This window comes from Nesoenas mayeri (genome assembly GCF_963082525.1).
Source record: "Nesoenas mayeri genome assembly, chromosome: 4".
Classification (NCBI taxonomy): Eukaryota; Metazoa; Chordata; class Aves; order Columbiformes; family Columbidae; genus Nesoenas; species Nesoenas mayeri.
The window spans coordinates 67,413,416-67,435,902 of record NC_137540.1 but is presented as its reverse complement, the minus strand read 5'-3'; the positions used below and the strand labels follow the sequence as shown (position 1 = coordinate 67,435,902).

The 22,487-nt window shown below is 40.6% G+C and overlaps 1 protein-coding gene across 1 annotated transcript; it reads right to left on the bottom strand.

The window, feature by feature from the left end:
* Positions 1-9,042: 9,042 nt before the first annotated feature.
* Positions 9,043-21,460, bottom strand: LRPAP1 (LDL receptor related protein associated protein 1; the record flags this gene model as incomplete). The annotated part of the gene is made up of 8 exons (XM_080343410.1): positions 9,043-9,600; positions 9,907-10,083; positions 12,390-12,472; positions 13,000-13,158; positions 14,100-14,220; positions 15,821-15,945; positions 16,284-16,428; positions 21,281-21,460. The coding sequence occupies 8 exons, from the start codon at positions 21,458-21,460 to the stop codon at positions 9,535-9,537; spliced, it is 1,056 nt and encodes a 351-aa protein (XP_080199536.1). The 3' UTR covers positions 9,043-9,534.
* Positions 21,461-22,487: the final 1,027 nt, after the last annotated feature.

The window sequence follows — 22,487 nt, the reverse complement described above, 5'->3', positions numbered from 1 at the left end:
AAAGGATGATGTTTTCGGAGATGCTACAGAATTGAGGCACAACAGATGTTCTATTGTAATATAGGTTTATCCAAAAGTCTTTGACTTCTTGCTTTTGTACAGTGAGATTGTACAATTTAAAACTTGACATAGTTTCTGTTGCATTGTCTATGTAATTCTTGTGTTCTGTGTATTTGTCTCGATACAAAGTGTTATTTAAATAAAATGTTACTGCAGTAACAAAGCAGTGTACTTATGAAGAGAACAAAATCTTAGCCTGCAATAACACACCAGCTTTGGCTCCCAGAAGTTATCAGGAGTGAAATCTTGGGTATTATGATTTTTGACTGTGTCCTCTTAAGACAAAATATCACAGTCCAGTTCTGTTTTTCAGGTTTGCGTTGTAATTCATATTGGTGAGTGAAAGTTTTGTGCCAGTGAGGGGATTTCACTAAGTGACTCAGAAGGAGAGGTGGGTGTTTGTTACTGAGGCAAAATTTGATTTATAAATTTACTTGAGTGTAGCCTCAGCAATAATGTAAAATATCAGAAATCTCTCAAATAAATAAAAATGTGTCTGAGAGTTGACAATTGGCATTGTCATCTGTCCCGCGCTAAGATGTATGTCTCTGTTTATCAGCCTGCCATATTTCTGAAGGGAAAAGAAAAATACTTGTTATGACATTCTCAGTTTATTATTATTATTATTATTATTATTATTATTATTATTATTATTATTATTTGACAAACAGACAGTGGTGATCTGCTTTGTAAACACATATTCAGTATAACTGGAATAGCCTGGACTTTCTTACAGTTTCTGGGACCAGATTTATTTAACTGAACAGATCCTTATTGCCTCACAACCCGGTAAGAAACTAGTTTCCTCATTTGAACAACAGGAGCTCACAGGAAATCTTTTTCCAAAAGAAATAAAACAATGTGGCTTCAGTTTCCAGTTCTGACCTTAGGAAAGCACAAGTCAAACCATAATCCTATGAGCAGGCCTGTGCCCTCTGTGTAGCTGTCATGGGTTAACTCTAGTACCACTGTTAATGTACGATAGTTAGGGGTTTATTCATATGCCTTGCATAAAACTTGTGCATAAGTGATCTAGAATGTGGTTTGCGATGACTCCAGATTCAGAGCTCTTTGCAAAAAAACCCCAAAAGATCTCCCACACTTTTGGAGATGTGATTCATAACATCTGCTGGTACAAATGAAGACTTTGATCATTTTCGATTTAGCTTTCTCCTATGGTCAGGTGTCCTCCTGCCCTGACCAGGAGTATGAAGAATTAATTATCAGAAGAACAAAACGATGTGATGTGGCTGATACTTCTGTAAGATGTTCTTGAAGCACTTTAATATGGCAGAAGTGCTCTCAGTGGTGAGAAAACACCCTGTCAATAGGTGCGGTGCTTGGGCATAACTATTAGTGTGTTGTGTATGTACCTCTTTACATCCGATATCCTACTCAATAGGTTACTGCCACATGTAACTACTACTTCTGTGCATTTTATGGTGTTGTTCATAAGCTGATATGGAACATTTTTATATGCAAACATTTGGGTGATGGAATTTCTCCAAGTTAACAAGTGCTGCAGGATGCGGGGCTGGAGATTGGAGGCATTTAATTGCCCAGCAATGCAAATAGCTGTCTGGGATTGAATAGCTCGCTGCCAACTAGTCATGGAAAATGCCAGTAGGTGTCTTTAGGCATCTAAATGTGTGTGAAAATCAGCCCCAAGAGTTGTTTTTAGGAAATAGCTTGGAAAAATTCCTTGTTTTCCTCTCTGCTGTACATGCAGCTGTAAATTACTGCAGCTTGGAAAACTAGGCTTGAATTTGGGTTATGAGTGACTACATTTTTTATGAGATGCTGAAACACGCTCTGTTTGGTAAGCACCTTTTCTAGTTGGGCTGGAATAACACAAATACCATTGCTTAATTGCTTCCTGACCACAGGAAGAAGACAGAATTTTATGGGTTACTAGCTGCTCATTTCTGTTGAAATTATGCATTTTTTCAGATGAAAGTGGTTAGGTTTTAATGTCACCTTTTATCTGGGAAGATGCTCAGCCCTCATTTGGCCAGTAATACGAACATTATTTTGCAATGTATGTTGAGAGGAAATGTTAATTTAACATCATATAGCAATAAGAACAAACAAGACAGAGTAAGGATGGAAGAATTGGAAGTTATCAAAGGGATACTTGCAAGGAATAGCTCTGTAAGCATGTCTTTTCAGCATAGGTGAGTAGAATTAAGGAAAAGTGGTGTGTTTTGTGGTTTTTCTTTGAATGTGGCTGGGTTCTGATGAGTTCAGGTTTATGCTTTTCCTAAAAGATGACTGGCTTCAGGGTAGCCACACTCTGAGGCTTATGACAGTGATAATCAGTTGGTTACATATTAAAAACAATGCACCCGTGGACTTTCTTTGAAAGGCTGGACCGCAAATGACAGATAAATACGTGTAATTCACAGCCTGGATTCTGCCACAATAAATGGCTTTATAAGTCAGTGAGCAGGTGTAGGGAAGTGCAACTGCTGAGCAAACTTGGTGTTTCATACAAACTTTAGGGTGAGCGAAAGTTAACTTTCAAACATTTGTCTGCATCAGAGCATCTAGAAATAATTCAAATTTATTATCCCACTTTGTACACAGAGGCGTATGTAACAGCACCATTTTACTGAAATAATAAGCATCAACTTATTTGAGGAATGTGCAGTGGGGGGGTGGGATCAGAAAGCAGATTTAGCATGACAGTAATTTGTCTCTACAGTACATTATACTGTTGTGAAATCCCTAAGAAAAAAAATTTTAAAAGCCCTAGCATCTGCTATTGTATAAGTTAAATTTTACTCATCTGTGGGCTGAGCTGGCAATTTATGGATAGTTCATATACAGAAAATAGAGCAGATTGCATGTTCGGAAGGGAATCTGGCCTTTGGGTTCCAAAGTTTTATTATGTAATGAATTGCTCAGATTCATCACACGCACATCGGTGCCTCTGCGGCAGTTGGAAGATGCAGCCCATGACCTGCCTTTGGCTGCTCTGTCCTTTTGGTACCGACAGTCAGCAGTACTGGACACAGACTGGGAAGGATGGGGAACATTCACGTTGAGAGTTTGATGGAGAAGTAGGAAGGTGTCAGCAGAGAGCTGGAGAGCAGTGGATGTCCTTTGCCAGGCCTTGTGCTGACAGGACAAGGGTGACAGGAAAGTTTTATGTCTGTAAAATGTGGTGTTTGGGTCAGTGCTGGAGGTTGCCAGCTGGATTGTTGGTTCTTGCACAAACTGGGGTTGTAGTGAGGAAGTGGAGTCTCCTGGAACAGGCTGAGGTTGTGTCCTCAGTCAAACGAGATGTACCAGCACCGTCTCTGCTAGGAATGGAGTGAGAACCACAGGATGGTGAAATGCTGGTGTCCACTCTGAAGAGGCGGACTGGCACACTGTGCTACCACAGAGTGTGACCTTATATCGAGTCATGCAAATGGTTCAAGTTTGCACAGTATATGCTATCTAGATCTCGGAGGGAATTATCCTCCATGTCTGTTTTTTCTCCTCTGTGGAAAGTATTATATATGAAAACTTAGTACGTAGGTTGGTGAAGGATGGTGGGAGCTGCCCTGCTGTGACAGAGAGCACCTGACTTGATGCGAAGGTGCACCTTGTTCTGCACTCAGCCACACCTGTGTCGTTTACAGTAGCTGGAAGACTTGCCAGAGATGAATCAGGTACTGGTCTTAGATGAATTTTTGCCATCTCTGTGCTTTTTACGGTGAATGCATGAAACTAGTGACCACAAGTGACAGCTGGAATAATGCATTTCCTGCAGTGGTGGGACTTGGAGTCTCAGGCAGGGCTGCTGTTGAGATTTCTGATCACCTTAGTTGGGTACATTGGCTTTTTTTTTTCTTTTCTTTCAAAAATTCTAGCATAGCTGTTTATACAGATGGCTATAAAGTGAGAAGGAACACAATTCCTGAGGGTATCTCTGGAAAATGATGTTCTCATCCTGAACTAAAAACCACTCATGAATGAAACCTTTGTTTTGCAGTTCTGCAAAGCTCATTTCTCTGCAGGGGAATGAGGGTCAGTTTGCACAAGACCTGAAACGATCCATCAGTAGTACGGGTTTAGCAACACCATTAAAGTGACACTAACGCAGGCATTTGCATCCTGTACAGATCATTGTTATTAGCGGCTTGGAGAAGGTTAACTCAAGTGTGCCAGGTCACATTTACCTGTGTGGAAGGTGTTCAGACTGTTGGAATGTGTTTTTCATGTAAGAATCTGTGCCAGTTTTGTAAAGATTAGGAACAGGTATAAGCTGAAAACTTTCTTACAAAAACTGAGAGAAAATTCCTGCATTTCCTACTGCCAGTAGATTCTTGCTAAACTGAAATGAGCAGTAACCTGATTCTTAAGTTCTTGCCACAGAAATCCTCTTTTTGGAGATGTCAGCTTTTGCACATAGTTCTCCTCGCTCCCATTTTGTTATCTTGAACTTCAAAACGGAACAAACACTGGACCAGCAATGGCCCCAGGCACTGCTAAGAACGAAGACTCTTTATACTGTGACTGGGCATATCTGGGATCATAAATGGGAGTCCCAGAATTTGGATCTGGATTGAGGTTGCAGAACTGATTCTTTCCCTTTGAAGGACCATGTAGTTAATGGTTCTGGTTCAGATTTCTGCTTGAATTAGAAACTGAGATTTGAATGTTGAGGTTAAACTCCCAGATCTGATGCCAAGCACTGCAAATTATTTGGCTTAATATGCCGGTTTCAAGTTCTCAGTGTGTTTCTTAAAATAATGCAGCTTCCTTCCCCCTTTAAAGTAAGTTGCCTGGAAAATTATAACTGCAGAACATTCAATAGCATTTTATTTAATAAGATGCTTATTTCAAAGTGATTCAACACTCACCCTATGGAAATAACCAGGTTTAAGTTACAGTAGATCAATTCTTGACAGACAACCTTTGAGAATTAACCTAAAATGGTGCGTTTTATTAAAATGGATGTGTGCAGCTTTCTGATAAATTAACTCATCACTGAAGGAACAAAATATCTCCATACTATATTACTGTATCCAGTGTTTCTACATTCACATGTTAAGTGTTAGCATCTGTGTGCTGTTTTCTTTTTGATTTAGGAGAGTGCTCTTCTGTTGAGTGGTGGGGATAATATACGTGAAGATTTGGATAGGTAAGTGTACTAAGGGCTATTGATAAAAAGATTTGGGTCACAATCATTGCTGCACCAAATATGGTTGAACTTGAAATATTTACTGTGGATGAGAGTTTATAAATTTATTTTGGCTCAAGTGGACAGATTTTATGAACACTTTCAGTTTATGACTGTGGATACTAGTAAAAGAAATCCAGTCTTTTTTTTTCTGTAGATTAACAACCTGCTTCCTAACAGGTACTCTGTGAATGGCCTGAAATACACGTTAACTATGGGCTGTATTTGGAAATGTTGATTCCAGCATTTCGAAGCTGTTTGTTAGGTAACAGCATACATGCAAAATGCAGCCTTTGTCTTTCAAAGCTCCCTGATCTCTGTTACAAGGGTAGCTCTGTTTGTACTGAAAGCAACAGTCTGTCCTCTTGACTGACTTATACTTCATGACTTTTTTATTTAATCTATTCTAATTAAATGCTATGGAAAGAAAAATATATTTTAAATTGATTTTAGAACTGCGTGTGTACTACTTACTGGTAGATTTCTTTTTTTTGGTATGTGAAATCTTTTTAAACAAACAAAACAAAAATTAAACCCAAATACCTCTGAGAAGCAGTGCCAGATGATGACAGGGAAGCGCTGTGGATGATGACCGTGTTGTGAACCAAACACATGAACTGTGTGTTACCTCTGTGTGGGTCAGTCCTGAGCTGAACACTGTGTTTGGGCTTTTGCCACGTGGTGCTGGCTTAGGGGAGCTCCCAGCAGCCCGGTTCCCAGTGCAGTGCTCTGCTTTCTGGGCACTGTGGTGTGCTGGCTCCTTCCTGGGGCCCTACATTCTTTTGTGGAGTGTAACTGCACCAGTTCACCTGAACTCCAATGTTGAATAAATGGCAGAAATGAAAATACAATGAGTTAGGGCCGCTGCCAGTCCATTTGGGGTGGGCAGGGCGAGATGCCTGCTTAAGCTTATGAAATGTAAATTATCTCTGCTTGGTGAATTTAGATACTCTGGCTATTGCCTGATTTATTTGGCATCAAAATCCCTTGGGAGGGGACAAGGGACATTGTCATGGCAAAGCATCTGCAGTAATGGCTGTTTTGTATATGTCTTGGCAGAACTAGGTGATTTGAGCTCCTCTACCAGCATGTAGGATACAGTGTTTATTTTAAGAAGGACTTGGTTATTTTTGTTGTATTTAATGCTTTGTGTATTTATTTCCCTCTCATTTCTATCTCCAACCTGTTTAATAAATAAAATCTGTCCTACCTGAAATCACTGACACATTTATTTAAATTGAGGTTCCTTTTTCCGGGGCAGAATCTGACAGACTGTATAAAGTGTTCTTTTTTTATTTTTTCCTACAAAATGCAATTCTTTCCTTTTTCTGCTCCCAGTTTTGTATTTCAAATTGTTTTTCAGACAGGTGTGAAAAACATGTTAACTTGAATAATTACAAAAAGATCAGATGAAATACCAGGTAAGGAAGAAGAAAAGGTTCAACTGTTGTTCGAAAGCTGCTAGTTCCTTCCTATGCGGATGTTTTTCCCATGCAGTCTCACCTCTGCGCTCCATTACTCACTTTTTACCAGGTACAGGACTATAGGCATATTTCATTTAAACCTTTTTTCTTGGCTTTCAAATTTGGTTGCTATTTACACAAAAACAAGAGTGGTGACTCAAGCTATTTTTTTTTTCTTTAATGTTTCAAAGACTACCCACTCTTGCTATTTTGGCCACAGGAATTGTCTTCGGAGACTTAAAAATCTGTAATAATTAACTGACTTGTACCTGTATTGATGCATGGAAGGCGAAGACTAAGGAAACAAATAAAATCAGACTTTACAACTCACTTGCCTGTGCGCTGTCGCCAGATCTCCAAATGTAGGGAAAGCCTCAAAGAGTCTGGACAGGAATGGAGACTGTTCCTAATGTCCTCTTGATTCTGCTGCAGACTCTAACTCAGCTACAGACTATTTTGAGGTGAAGCTGGGTTCAGGGGCAGCAATGGCTACTGTCTCCTCTAGGTTTGAGTGGAAAATCTCTGGGCCCAATGACTCATTAACAGCCTTGTGGAATAACTAAAATGATGTGACTGTGCTGACCCTGGACTTCACTCTTTGCTGCCTGTGACTCATTCCTAATTTGAAATTCCTGTGACACGTAAATATTTTGTCAGCCTCTTGTACTTTCAAGTGCCTGCCAAACATTCTCTCTGCTGAAGCCTATCTGGCCTTTGAGCCTGATTTCTGTCATGGTGTGGTGGGTAGAGATGTGGTACAGCCACCATCTGTTCACAGCCTGTGCAGAAGCAGCTCTGCACTTGGAGCCAACCATTACCAATGCTGGTCTGGCCCTAGTTATCTGTTCTGTGAATCCTGCGCCTTGTGCTATTCCAAAATTCTTCAGATTTTCTTCAAGAAGATATTCTATTTCATGGACACATCAAAGATGAAACCCAGCTACTCTGCCCATCTTCACTGTAGGCTGAGATACGTCGCTTTCCTTTGTGCAACAGATTTTCCCCACCAGCAGTTTCTGAACATGTTCAGGAAAAGCTTTTCCATTCTTGTACAGCCTGGCCAGGAGTTTCTTTCCTCTGCTGATGTACATTGAACATGAGTTCAGATTATTCACCCAGGAGCGAGTGGTGTGGGCCTCTCCCATCCAACCTACAGCCACCAGGCATCAAACTGACCTGTGGTACGTGGCTTTATTTCTTACTCTAGCAAAGGGAAAACTGACGGACGCAGAGAAGCCTGCACCTTCCACACATAATATACATTTCTATTCAGCATTGATCGTGAAACACTGAAAAAGTAATGATGAAGATAAACCTGTAAGGCAGTGCAGCTACTGCTGTGTTGAAGGTGACTAAACAGCCCTTAAAGTGATAGTCTAGAGAAGAAATGGTGTGCAGCATCTAGGAAAGAAACAAACCAGTTTTCACATAAATGGGTTATATCTGTTTTGGCATTTACATTTTTAGCTCACCAACAAAAAGGGATGTACACCATAAACTACACGAACTGAGCCATCTCTAAAGTGATTTTTAATATTAACTGTGGCCTGTGTTTCTGGTTCAGATCAATTGCACATTATGAAACAGTCTTTATGTACATAATCGTACTACTTTTAACTCACCATGGACCCAGGAATTGGATAAATAACATAAAGTAGCTGATTCTGACTGAATGGATTTGTTCAATATTTCTCATTGGACAGGTTATGGCATGCAAGGCTTGAGAACAGCTTCCCCACGCAGCACAGCACAAGCAGCTGTAATGATTTACCTGCATCAGACCTTTGCGTTAGCCTTGCTCTGAACCCTTTCATGTGAAACACTCCTCAGAAATAAATGGTCAGCGTTATTATGATAGAAAATTTCAACCCAGATGGCTAATGTTTGCCAAAGTCCTGATGCACTACAGAAGAATCTGGGCTGGAAAGGGAAAGTGATAATAATCTTTATAAGGATTGTATTGAAATATGTTGAGAGAAAAGCTGCTTTAGCGAGCCTTCTGTCTATTCAGAATATAGAGATGCATTCTTGTGGTGCAAAACCACCCCTTCTGTCTTCAAATCTAACTAGAGTGAACTTTAGCTTAAAGAAATAAGCAACATGCTCAAAAAACAGGTCTGGTTACTTCTCACTAAATGAAAGAAAAATAAAAGCCTCACCAGTATTTTGTTTTGATTTTTTAATGACTAAGTGTAACAAAACCAAGCAACCATGAACAAGATAATTGTACACATACATTCAACAACGTCAGATGTGTTAGTCTAGAACTAAATTGTGTGAATTGACCTCAATACTTGTTCCCTCCTTCCTCTTCCTCCCCCTCTCACATGAAAGATTCATATACAGTGCAGCTCTGAGCCACTGCTCAAAGTCAGTAGAAATATTTTTGTTACCTTCAGTAGGAAATGTATTAGGCCAGGCACTGAAATAAGAGAGTTTTCTGGCCTCTGTTTTAACTTCCCATACCTCAGTGTTGCTTTCACTGATCAGAATTCCTTTCCTGACTATCAGATCAGTATTTTTTTTACTAGCAGGAATCCTCTGAGAATTCACATATTTTTCCTTTTGATATGACTGCTTATTTCAAAGCCTGTTACTTGATTCAGATCTAAGATTTACATGATCCGAGATATGCAAGTTAAATTTACAATCTAATTATTTAATCTGATTTGACAGTGCAAATACAAAACTGGCATTTAAGTGGACCAAGAAAAATTTTCTTGCAGGACAAACCTGTTCAATCCTTACTATTTCAGAAGGACTTCTTGGTAAATCCCGTTTAAAAACACATTATCTGTTTTGTGTTAACAGATTGATCCCATGAAGGAAAACAAATTTTCATAATTCATTGTGTTGAAGACCTTGAGAGATTCTGCTGGATAAGTCTTGCAAGTGCTTCTTTACCTAGCAGGAAAACAACACACATCAAACAAATTTTAGTAAGACAATGAATTATCACTATCATATATTCAGATTTTGCTATCAGTATATGTGACAACAGCAAGAGTTGAAATAAGGAGATTTCAGGCATTTTTGAATTAGCTCTATAAAACAATTATACATATACTGTACTAAACACAAAGTACAGATGTGCGTCAAACTCCCCCTCTAGAAATCATTCAAATTGCATGAAATTGCACTGGATAATCCACATACACTCTACTACCGAATTAAACTTTCAACACATACATAGAATGGATTTCTACAGACCTTATATCCTAGTTCTTTTGTCTTTTCTTCCAGCATGGCATATTTCTCTTTGTTTCTGTTCAGATGATCCTTATCTCCAGTTCCCTCTATATGTTTCAGTTTCTCATGTGAAATCTCTAATTGTTTCTGGTAGTGTTGGTGTTTTTCAATTTTTGCTTCAAAGTGTTTCAGCTCCTCCTAAGACAAAAAATACAAACAGCTTCACAGGACTTTTTTTCCAAGGCTTCCTCTCTCTTCTTGCCAAGATATTGCAAATGCTATTCTACTAAGTCAAGCACAGAAAGCTTTTTCATTTCCCTTCTTCTTAAGAATGTCTGGACAATACATTATCATCACCATCCAGACACTCGATTTTGAAGGTAGGTGCTAAAAATGACCCGCTGCAGAACCCTCAAAAGGAGGCTGATGGCTGTGCAGTGCTAGGAGATGACAGCAGCGAGTAACCAGTAAGAGTTTCTTCATAAGAATAGTGGACCAGGGGAGGAAGACAGACAATTTTTAAGAGAAGCCGCTTTTTAAAAATCAGGTCCCAAATTTGCTGTTTTCTGCTCGGATTTAAAGGTTTTCTGGGTTTGCAGTCTGCTATGATGAATCTGAAACAGGATGAATTAATTAAGAAACAAAAAGCCATCTCAGTTTGTCCCAAAGACAGTGGCCAGACTAACTGTGGTGTTCCAGGGCATATCAGAGAGGGGCCCCAGATATCCTGGTACACTACAAAGGGGACCAAGGAATGTGTAATGTCTCTACCCACTGAAGCATGCTCTTGTTTTGCTACTTCAAAGAAGTAAATTCCATTTCTATGTGTCTTAGGATATACCTCCTATGTGAAGAGGATATGAACAGTTCAGACTGTTATGCCACTTATGGTGGCAGTTCCATGCATTACATCAAGAAAAGCTCAGAGAAACCCTACAGTGAAATCCCTCGGTTTGACAGACCCCACTTAATTTTGGTCACTGGTGTGTTTCAGTCCAGGCAGCTGACAAAATTCCTCTCATGTCAAGACAACTAAAAAAAGAACCAAAAATCATCCTAACAGATCTTCCTCTTTTAAAGCAGAGGGGTTTTGTTTTCAATATTTCCGACAAGAAAATAGTTTCCTTTTGCTGTAGAACATTCCAGTCTGTTTTACATACTCCACTCACCTCAGCTTGGGGTTCTACTGCTCTGATAAATCATTTTAGTTGTTCCTCTCAAATCATGTACCAGCAGAGCAGCACTTGTGTCTTTCATTATGAAACCCTTACGAATATTGGTACCGTGGCCACCCAGGAGAAGACACAACTTCAGCTGCTCAAACAAGGCTGAATGGAATCAGCACATGACTTCTTTAACTTTGCTTTCATGGATTTTTTTTAAATAGACAGAGTTTCACTGTGATTGTTATTGTCTTAGGATGTCCCAGCATTCCCAGTAAGAAGACAGGTTTGGTCTGGTGGAGAGGGTTCACATGAATGAAGATTTCTATGAAACCAGTAAAATTAATAAGCAAGTATGTATTCTTGCTTATGGATTTTTTTTGTTTTCACAACACCAGATACGAAGGCCCAATTTACCTCTCATACAATTGCACAGTCCTGACCCAAAATGTCCCACTGAGGTCAGCAGAAGCCTCATTGCAGCCTTCAACAGGCTGTCCTCTGACACCCTTAAAAGCAAGGCCACTGAAATCAGTGTAATTAAAATGTTTCCTTCATAAAAGAATCGGGCTCCACGTGAGTTAAAAGAAAAAAGATGGATCTTTGATATCTAAAGAGAGACAGATTTCAATCCCTGACCCAGGCAGTTAAAACTCTCTCATTGCCTTATCTGGAAAAACTCAAGGTGTCCCCAGCCATGTCTTGGAGGGTAAGACACCATCATAAGTACATGCAACTCCATGAGCAAGCCCTGAAGAGTTACTTCTCCAGGCTATCAATCAAAATCTATTCTGATATACAGGCAGAGTCAGATGAAAACAACAAAAAATCTCAACATAATTTGAATTAAATAATAGTAATGATAAAAAATGCCACAAACCAGTAAGAACCACACAGAAATTACTTTCAATACTACTCCAACATGGCAGATTAGCAGTGCAAGAGGTGGGCAATTGTTGGGTATACAGAATACACTGCTTCCCAATGAAGTAATTGCATTAAGGCATTAGGTAAGAGAGCGAAATTGGTGCATTGGAAACAAATGACCAGGGCCTGATCTTTCAAAGATTTAAAATATGCAACACTTGCACATTTTCTGGGCTTTAAAATGTTGCTGTAACAACAGGATTCAGAATTTTCACTTTGCTGATTAGAACACAACCACGCATATGACTAGTTACATACATATTTATATATTCGAAATAGTAAGAAAGAAGCATGACTCTTTTTTTATGGTGTCTGCAGAGCAATACAGAAGTGCCTGCACTCAGAGTATCATCAAGTGTTACTTTAGGTAGGGAAATATCTTTCCATAAAAGATCAAACTGGAATTCTACTTACCCGAAAAGATTCCAGTTCTTTCTCAGTGAAATTGGCTGATTTGGCCATATCCCACAAATCAATCACTCTTGGTTCTTCAAATTCTAAACAAACACATACCGCTAAATGAAAATGTGGACATAATGTGTTTGATGCCCAGCTTCTAGGCAAGATGAGCATGCTTTCTCACATCCGTACACACAGATACATTAGGTACTGCATTATTAATGTCTATTTAGATGAAAAGGGAGAAAAGTATTTAACTTAAAACTATAGTACTGCTGTAGTGAGTATTTTTTTAAAAAGCAAAACCTCCACCAAGGAACTGAACAATGGTGTTGCTTGCCCTGCATGTTGTCTCATTTACCCACCCTCCTGGAGCAGAAGGTGTAATAGCCCTTCTCATGTGCATGTGGAAGACAGAACTCTCCTTGTCTCAGGTTGTCACCCTCCTTTCATTAGGCTTCTAATGTTGGCTTCTAAATAGACCAGGCTGGTTGTATCTATCTCCTCAGCCCATTGTGGTCACACCATGTACTGTGATACTGTGACTACCTCTTATTACTTGCCCATTGACATTTTTTAAAATGAAAATAATCCCCCAAAAGCATAAAAAAGCACTGTGTCATACCACTGGTTGTGTCATATCCCTGGTGACTGACTTTACGCAAACGCTCAAACCCCTGATTAATGCTTCTTAGCTTGTCCTTGAGTTCTCTGTGTTTGTTGTGCAAGATTTCCTCTTTTACCAGGTTCTCTTCAGATGGGTTGATAACATTTTTGTGAATATCTGTTAGAGAAGAAAAGTGTTATTGATTGTGGGCCAAATCCTGATAGGTCAAAAGCTCCAGAAATCTCCCAAATCTGAGGTGAATAAAAGGTAATAAGTTCTTAGCATTTGAGCTGAGTGTAAATAAAGCATCAATACCACATTTTAAGAAGCAGTAATTCCTTTTGCAGGTCAATATTAAGATCAATGCCCCTCAGTGCTCTAGAGGGTGATAGTACAAAAATGCCTTTTAATTCCTACTGGCGACCAGCCAAGATTTTAGTAAGGAAAAGTTCTTATTTTCTTAGGTTACCAGTATTCCAAGAAAATGTGACAGGGATGGCTGATGAGTTCTGTGGCCTCTTCCCTGGACATTTCATGAACCAATAAGGATATGTGATGTTGAAATTACTTCAGGCAGCTCCTGACTTGGTCTCTACGATGCAAACATCAAACTGCCTATAAGCTTTAGAATACTTTGGCTCTAACAAAGTTTTATCTAGGATTAGTACAGAAGGCTGGATTCAGATCCTTGATGCTTTAGTACACCTCAGGCTCAGTGCCTAAAATATTCAAGCATATCCTCTTGGGCTCCCAGCTGGTGAGATAAAACATGCATGTTTCACAGACTTTAAAAACACATTTTGCAGCAGCAGATCTACACTTGATGCCTAATACCCAGAAAACTACCAAGGACATCATTGCTAATCTGATGGTGTCTTCCCTAATCATAACAGGCAGAATCAGAAAACTGAAATGGCAACATTTTCATTAGCTGGCAAGATTTTTGGCAGTTACCGCAGAACTAAACCCAGCAAGTATCTGGAAATGTCAGCATCTGCAAGCAGTTCTGACAGAAATGTCAGACTTCGGGAATTTCAAAGAAACTTGGAAACAATGGAGGCAATGGGCAGAGAAAAGAGTTGTACTGATCTCAAAACATCAGAGAAATGTTCAGGCACCTTCTGTTCTGCTCACGGTCTCCAGCAGAATATTGTATTCGCGAATCTTCTCTTTGTGATGCTTAAATTCTCGCCAAAGCTTATCCAGCTCTTCATCGGAGAACTTCCCAGAGCTCTTGGCCTGAAAGAAACATAAGCTCATTATGCTTCCCAGGCTAAGTGCTTCTAAGTGTACTCAGCTGCCAAATCTTCTTTCCACTTCCCACCACATTTAGAACATCATCAAGTCCAGCTTTTCCTTAAGATCTTTTGTTTTAAGTTCCTTTATACTAGTATGAGGCCAGGATTTAGACATCGATAGATATGGTGGCTTTAATCATGTCAAAAGGAAGTTTGTTTCAGACTTACAAAGCTAGACTTGCTGTGGCCTACCCAGGGAAAAGCATCTGTTATTTCTATTCCATGGGAAACAATTTGACAAAGAAATATAGGCCATGGAACTCCACATGCAACTGTAAAGTGACTGTTTGCATGAGGGATACAGCCTGATATTAACCTCAGTCTTTACTCAAGAACTTTTACTCTATGGGCAAGTGAGGATGTTATCAGTGCCATCCATTTGCTCTGCAGGGATTTGTTCCTCACTGGACTACTTTTGAGCAATTAGGGAAGTGCTACTCAGACAGCTGGAGCACTGCCCACAAATCTGGTGACTTACTGCAATGCATGATCAAAAGTGAATGTTTTTGATACCTATTCAGCCCCAATCCTTTTTTTGCTTAGGGCATATTTCTATCTAATGCACTTTACTGTTCCTCAAAGCACATGACAGCGTGTCCCTTGCCAGAGTTCTATCTAGTCACAGCAACATTTTAAAACCAAGTAAATCTTCTTCTCTGCTTTACTACCACTGCACTAGACTGGTCTAAGAATTCTTTGCTTTTCATGAGTACTTGTTTTTAACACCCTGAATTATTTCATTTTGAAGATTATGATTATGCCAGTTTTAACTGCCCAAACAAATGCTACACTTCCTATTTTTTTATGCATTAATGCAAATCTTGGAAAGTTTCACTTGAATATCAGGCTGTGCAAGTGCTTATTTAACATCCCCCACTATACATTTTATTTTTAAACATTTTATGAAATGGTTCTATTTTTAAAAGCCCAGAAACAACACTAAGAAAACCAGGAAAAAAAAGCAAAAGTATTCTACCACACAGCCTAACAGTCACACACAGGAAAATCATGAGTTCAGTGTAATGTGAGGAAAAACTGTCCTGGGTGGACTCATGATCTCTCCCTCCACACAAATTGGATGTGTGTGTTTTCTTTGGCAAAGCGAACCTGCCACACTTGGTGACCTGGATGCAGGTAGGGATGCCCTGAGGGCACAATGATGTGAGCTACAGAGCACAGCTGCTTGGCCAGTACCTGTCCTGTTTCCCCAAAAATAAGGGTCTTATATTAATTTTTGCTCCAAATTTTATTACTTTTTTACATGTATAGCTGCCTGGACACTATTCAAATTGACTTTTTTAATGAACTGTAACTAGGTTTTATTTTTGGAGTAGGGCTTATATTTTGAGCATCCTCAAAAATCCTGAAAAATCATGCTAGGGCTTATTTTCAGGGAAGGTCTTATTTTTGGGGAAATAGGGTTAAAACACAGTAGTAAAGCCATTCAATTCCATGTCTCTGGCCTCTCAGAAGACAACTGACTGTAGTTCAGTGAAGAAACACCGATTTCCTACACTACAGTTCCTGGAAATCTCACCCACCTTGCTCCATAATTTTTCCAGTCTTGGATCATCTAGTGTATCACTTTCTGTACCATCTTTAATGTAGTTGGTATCAACTAGTTTAGAGTCCTTTTTTCCATCCATTCCATATTTAGCCATAATGACTGCAGGAAAATGGAAGATATAGAAACATTAGAATTACGGATATATGGAAGATGAACAATTGCCTACATCCTTGACTTGCAGAGCTGGATTTTGCAGTTCACAGTGGATAGTCTAACAGTTTAAGACACAGAGATCCCAGGTTTAATGACCTCTTCTGAAAACATCAGGAGCAAAAGAAGCTGTTAGTCTTCAGCCCTACTGACCTCTAAAGAACTTGTGTGTGCTCAGTGTCTTGAAAGATAACCTGCTAGTTAATGATTCAAACATAAACATGGGTGTCTAACCATGCATGTGTCTGATGCAAAGTCTAAACCTCTTCTGCAAAGATATATCTTACCATTTAAGTTGCGTCTAAGTTTGGCTTCTTTCTCTCCATCTTCATCCAGCCCTTCAGCCTTCATTTTTTTCCAGCTTATCTCATCCCTTTCTTGTATTTTTAGATCGCTGTGCAACTCTGCCAGTTTCACAGGAGAGAGATGAAGCTAAGGAGAGAGAGGAAAGTTTGTATTCAGTTATGTGGAGTCTCCTCTTTCTGCAATGTTACCTCAGAAGCCAGTAGACCACAGTATTTGTTTCTTTTATTTAATGCTATGTATTCATCTGAATTTAAGGGCCTTAAGGCATGAGCCACTGCATACATACATCTCTTGCCTATGAACACGGCTATGCCTCCAGCATACTAGTGTTAAGAGAGAACGATCATGTAGCCTTTTCTCTCAGCTCTTCAGCTACATGGACAACGGCAAAATTACATAAGGATAGAAAATTTCCATCTTTCTTGGATGTTCCTTCAAGTAATACTTAAAAAATACTTAAAAAGGTTTTTTTCCCTGCTTTTAACAGGACCACATTCTAAAAAAAAATTCTACTTAAAAAATGTCCAGTACCAACAATGTAAAGAAAAAAAAATAAATAAATTCAGTTTCACTGGTTCACAAAAGGTACTTATGACATGATACTGCCACCGTATATGCTTTCTTGCAGCCACCTTATAATCACAGTTACAGTGAGTCAGTAAATTTTGTCAGCATGGTTTTGCAGACTATCAGGACACTGAGGATGGCCTTGCAGGTCAAGAGTCACTTATCAGCAATTTTTACTATGATCAAAGTGCAAAATTTTCTAACATCAATCTCTTCTTAACACGGTTTATGTGTACTAAAAACATAGAAAACCTAGAGGTATTCCTGTCCCATATAAGAGAACAAAAAGACAACGTAGCTAACAAGATGACAAAGAAATAAGGTTTAAATTAATGAGTGTTCAGCTTGAAATTTTGTGAAATACAGAGAAAACAGGAAGAGAGACAATGATTAACATGCAGTTGACTAAGTTGACTAATTCTGCCTGAGCGGTTGGATTCCTCCTACCTCAGACCACTGAGCAGCCAGCTCCTGTTTGATAAGAGCAAGTACTTAGAAGGAACAACTTTATTTATGATTTTTAGTATGCGCTAGAGTGAAAAAACCTTAATTGGGTACTTATTTGCTTTTCTGGAGCAGGATAAACTGGTCAGTGTCATTGCTGCAGTGGTATCAAGTAACAATGCTTTGCTCACAATAATAGTGCTCTGATGCTTTAGAAGAAAGACTGAGTGAAAAGTTTGCTACAAACTGTGAAGGAAATGACTGATTATCTCAGTAATTCTGTACCCTACTGTAAGCACTCAATTAGCGTGGACTTAATATGTTGTCAAGCTGAGCAAATCCAGGAAAAAAGTCACCGGCAATAGCTTAGATATTAATTCAGCTATATATTAAACTCCTAAGTACTGCAAAAATAGCCAAATATAATATTTAAATGTATGACTTTATCATCAGAGATACTCTCTGCAGTTAGTGCAATCTCATAAACACATACGGGTTTGTATTTTTTGAAAGTTCCATAGAAAAGTATCAGAACATCTAAACATAAAGTTTGGAGACATCATCAAACACTTTAAATACTTAATGAAAAATATGGAACTACATTGTTCCTTAAGAGGAAAAAGAAAGATTCTATTCAAACTTCTCCCAATTCCAATAACAGTTTTTTTCTGATTCTCCTTATAATTAACTAGGAAACTCAAGTAACCGTCCTTTTAAACATTATAAATTCTTCAAAACGTGCTGGAAGCCTCTCACCTGTACCATTTATATAACACAAAAGTGAATCCATAGGCTGATTTAAAGCAAATAGTTCAAGAACTTCAAGATCATCTCATGTAGGACCCTGAATGACACCATGTAAAAAATGTCAACAGGTAAGCCTCCACTTCACTTTACTAACATCAGTCATATATTGGAGTAACTAACTAGAAGCAAAGGCAAAAAGCTAAGTTTAATGATTAAATAATAAAGCACCAAATTCCTTACACTCATTCCTTATGCTGCCTGGACATAACATCCAAGATAGGTACCTGGCAATTCTGCGAACAAGCACTGGAAATCTGTGAGACATTACAACAATTAAGTTGTTTGCTGTTTGCCTGGCTGCAATCATTACCTACAATATCATTACTCAGACCCTTACTTCCATGAAGAAAGAGGTCTTTACTACAGATTTTTTAGGTATAATATATCCTAGATTCTGAAGCCCACTTTGGGATGGCCAGGAAACCCTGATCACAATCAATGCCAGAACTAGATGAATGGCAACACCCCCAGCCCAGTGAATTAGAGACTAACAGGCCAAACCACATACCTCACAAAACATATTTGTCATTTGTTCAAATAACTATAGAATTAAGGTCTGGCTAGGAAGAATTCTCATATTAAAATAACTTTTTAAAGTTTTCATATAAAACATATACCTATGAAAAGAAATGCTGGAGAAAGATCGAATCCTTCCTCCTTCAGGGAAAAGGAAAGGAATTCTGGCTTGCCAGCTCCTGGTTCACACTAAGAAACGTTTTGGAGCTCATCCAGCTGTGTGCTGCACTGCTGAACTGCAATATCCATCTTTTATGTAAAAATAAAACAAGTTTCTTTTTTTCAGTGCTATCTCCACCACTACCAAAATGAAGGATTGGCGCACACAAATATTTTAAAGCAGGTCTAACACATGGGCTTAGTTTCCTCTTAGTCCAGATATTGCTCAGACATAGTGAAACATCACTTTCTAAAACACAGGCTGGGTATCAACTGTACTCAAAAGCGAAATTTAGATTGTGGCAAATTTAGTTCAAGAAGGTGTTGCCTCTTTAAAATCTTGCTCACACATATGGGAGTTACTAAAGCTTAGCTCTTTACACTGTCAGAATTAACTCCATTTTACATTTTAGCATCTTCAGCAGCAAGACTCAATGTAGATGATGTAAAGCATCTCAAAATTGAATTCCAAAAGATCCAGGTATTAATATTAAAAAATACTGTAATTGAAAAACGAAACTGACAATACTACCATTGCAGTTGACTTCTAGGCTCCATGTTGTTTCTTCCTCAGCTGTCAGTTCACAGCTGGAGTTCATTACCACACACCGCCCTATCCCCCACCCTGACCTTCTTCCATTAAGTGAAGGAGTATTTTTGACACCTTCTTCTGACATGTTAGGAACCTGGATGTAACTACACAGCATTATGGCAAGGGTTCTATTTTTTGACTAAATGCAGGGATGTCCTGCCTCTAATTCAATCACTCAGGATATGGGAAATTCAGGATTAATATTAAATATAATATTAAATATATTTATTATTTATTTGGCTGAAAGAACTGGACCTTTACCAGCCATGACTCTTAACTTCTATGCTCCACAATAATCAGGGCATAAATGCAGGTGCGCAATGCATTCCTCCTCTCCTGTTGGAGCTGTTCTGATTTGCTATAATTAAATATTTCCACTGTAATTAAATGTTTTTACTGTTTTTTTCACTTTAATTAGGTATTTTTTTAGCTCAAATTGAGAGAAAACGCAAGTATCACTGTCAAAATTAGGGCTCTTATCTGGGAATAGCAATACCCATTTGCTGGTTTCCCCTACATGTGACGACATCACTTGGTATAAGTAAAATAACACAGGTGACATGAGCACCACAATGGAGGGTTTATCGCTCTCCTGTGAAGTGAGTACCTGTCCTTTGCAAAGCAGGAACTAAGACCACTGCCTTCTGATGGATGAGAGCATCACACCCCTCAACAAAAGGGCTAAAGCTTTCAACCTGTGAGTGCAGGAGCCTATAGGATCCTCCACGGTACCACATGGACTTCAGTCTGTCTTCTGCTTCCCAGGCGTGAGGATTAACTGCTGGGTTTAAACATGGGAAGATCAACACTTCCACTGACACAGGCAGATATGGCAGGAGAGGGGAAGGAGGTACCTCCAGAGAGAAGGCTTTACACAGCACCGCTGTTCCCAGCCACCTAGGGCAGCCTCAGGGAGCGGGGCTGTGAAGAGTGGCTCGAAAGCTGCCTGGAGGAAAAGGATCTGGGGGTGTTGATTGACAACCGTCTGAACATGAGCCAGCAGTGTGCCCAGGTGGCCAGAAAGGCCAACAGCATCCTGGCTTGTACCAGGAATAGTGTGGCCAGCAGGACTAGAGAAGTGATTGTACCACGGTTCTCAGCACTGGTGAGGGGCCACACCTTGAATCTTGTGTGCAGTTTTGGGCCCCTCATCATAAGAAGGACACTGAAGTGCTGGAGAGAGTTCAGATGAAGGCAACAAAGCTAGTGAGGGGCCTGGAGCACAAGTGTGATGAGGAGCAGCTGAGGGAACTGGGGCTGTTCAGCCTGGAGAAAAGGAGGCTGAGTGGAGACCTTATCACTGTCTGCAACTGCCTGAAAGGAGGTTGTAGCATGGAGGGGGTTGGTCTCTTCTCCCAAGTAACAAGGGATAGGACAAGAGGAAATGGCCTCAAATTGCATCAGGGGCGGTTTAGATTGGATATTAGGAAAAAATTCTTCAGAGAAACAGTTGTCAGACATTGGAACAGGCTGCCCAGGGCAGTGGTGGAGTCACCATCCCTGGAAGTGTTTAAAAGACATTTAGACGAGGTTCTTAGGGACATGGTTTAGTGCTGGAGTTAGGTTATGGTTGGACGCGATGATCCTGAGGGTCTCTTCCAGCTGAAATGATTCTATGATTCTGCTCCCAGGCCTGAAAACAGCCACCGCAGCCCAAAAGCCCAACACCAAGCCGGGCCTGTGGAGGGAAGGCCGGGCCGGGCAGCCTCGGCTCCTCACTCACAAACCTCCCGCTCCGGCTGCCGGCCGCGCCGCTTCTCCCGCCGCAGCCCATCTCCCGAGGCGGCTGACAGGGAACGAGGGTCCGAAACGGGCAAGCCTGGCCCTGAGTCCCCCTCAGAGCTCTGCCCGAGCGCCGCCATCGCCCCGCGCCTCCCGCGCCGCCTCACTCACCCGCTGCGCCTTCTCCCAGACCTGGTTCAGCTTCAGCACACGGAACTCCCCGGGCTCCGGACGCTTGACGCCGGCGGCCGCCAGCCCCTCGTTAGCCTCCCGAGAGTACTTGCCGGCCTGGACGCAAGCCGCAAGGAGGAGCGCGGCACCAAGAACCGCCAGGCTCTGCGCCGCCGCCATGTCGCCCTGGGAGGGGAACTACAAATCCCAGGATGCCGGGCGGGTTCCCGCCCGCAGAGCCTGGGCGGGCGGCTGCTCAGGGACGGACTCGGGACCCTCCCGGGAGAGAGAGGGGGGGAATCGAGCTGAAAACCCAGTTTTAGGTCGAAAATCTAGTGTCTGTTTTGTGGTCTGAGTGGGAAGAATTAGATTTGGGCTGTTTCTCTTCAAGTGGCTTCGTGTCATTTTCATAGAATCATTTCAGTTGGAAGAGACCATCAACATCATTGAGTCCAACCATAACCTAATTATAGGACTAAACCATGTCCCTAAGAACCTCGTTTAAATGTCTTTTAAACCCCTCCAGGGATGGTGACTCCACCACTGCCCTGGGCAGCCTGTTCCAGTGCCTGACAACCGTTTCTCTGAAGAATTTTTTCCTCATATTCAATCTCAACCTTCCCTGGTGCAACTTGAGGCCGTTTCCTCTTGTCCTGTCACTTATTGCTTGAGAGAAGAGACCAACGCCCTCCTGAGTGTTTGCTTCACAAAATGAGGAAAAACACTGAATGTGGAAATTTTTGCAAGTGTTTTCTTTTGCAGACTGTAGTAGCTACAACAAACACTCGTAATCTGCACCCTGTGTGTCCCTCAGCGATGTGTTGCCATCAGCTGTGTGAGGAACAGGACTGGTCTAAATGCGGCCCATTTGATCGAACAAAGTGTTCAGATATTATTAATAGCACAGTGTTCAAGGGTGTACAGAAAAGGAAAAGGCAGCTCAGGAAGCGTGGAAAGCAAGAATGGGGACCAGCTCCCCAGTACTCCCTGCGAGGGGAAGAAGGATTCTGTCCTTTGTTGCAGGTGGTAGTGGAGGACACCTCAACCCAGGACAGCAGATCGGGCTTGATGGTGTGGGGTGGAAGAGGATGGTGGCAAACACAGTAATGAGTAGGTCAGGTCGTTACCAAGGTATGAACTGTGAGAACAGCCTGGAGGTTGATGGTGTGTGCTGAGAGTGCAGCTCTTGGGCAGGAGTGCCTGTCCT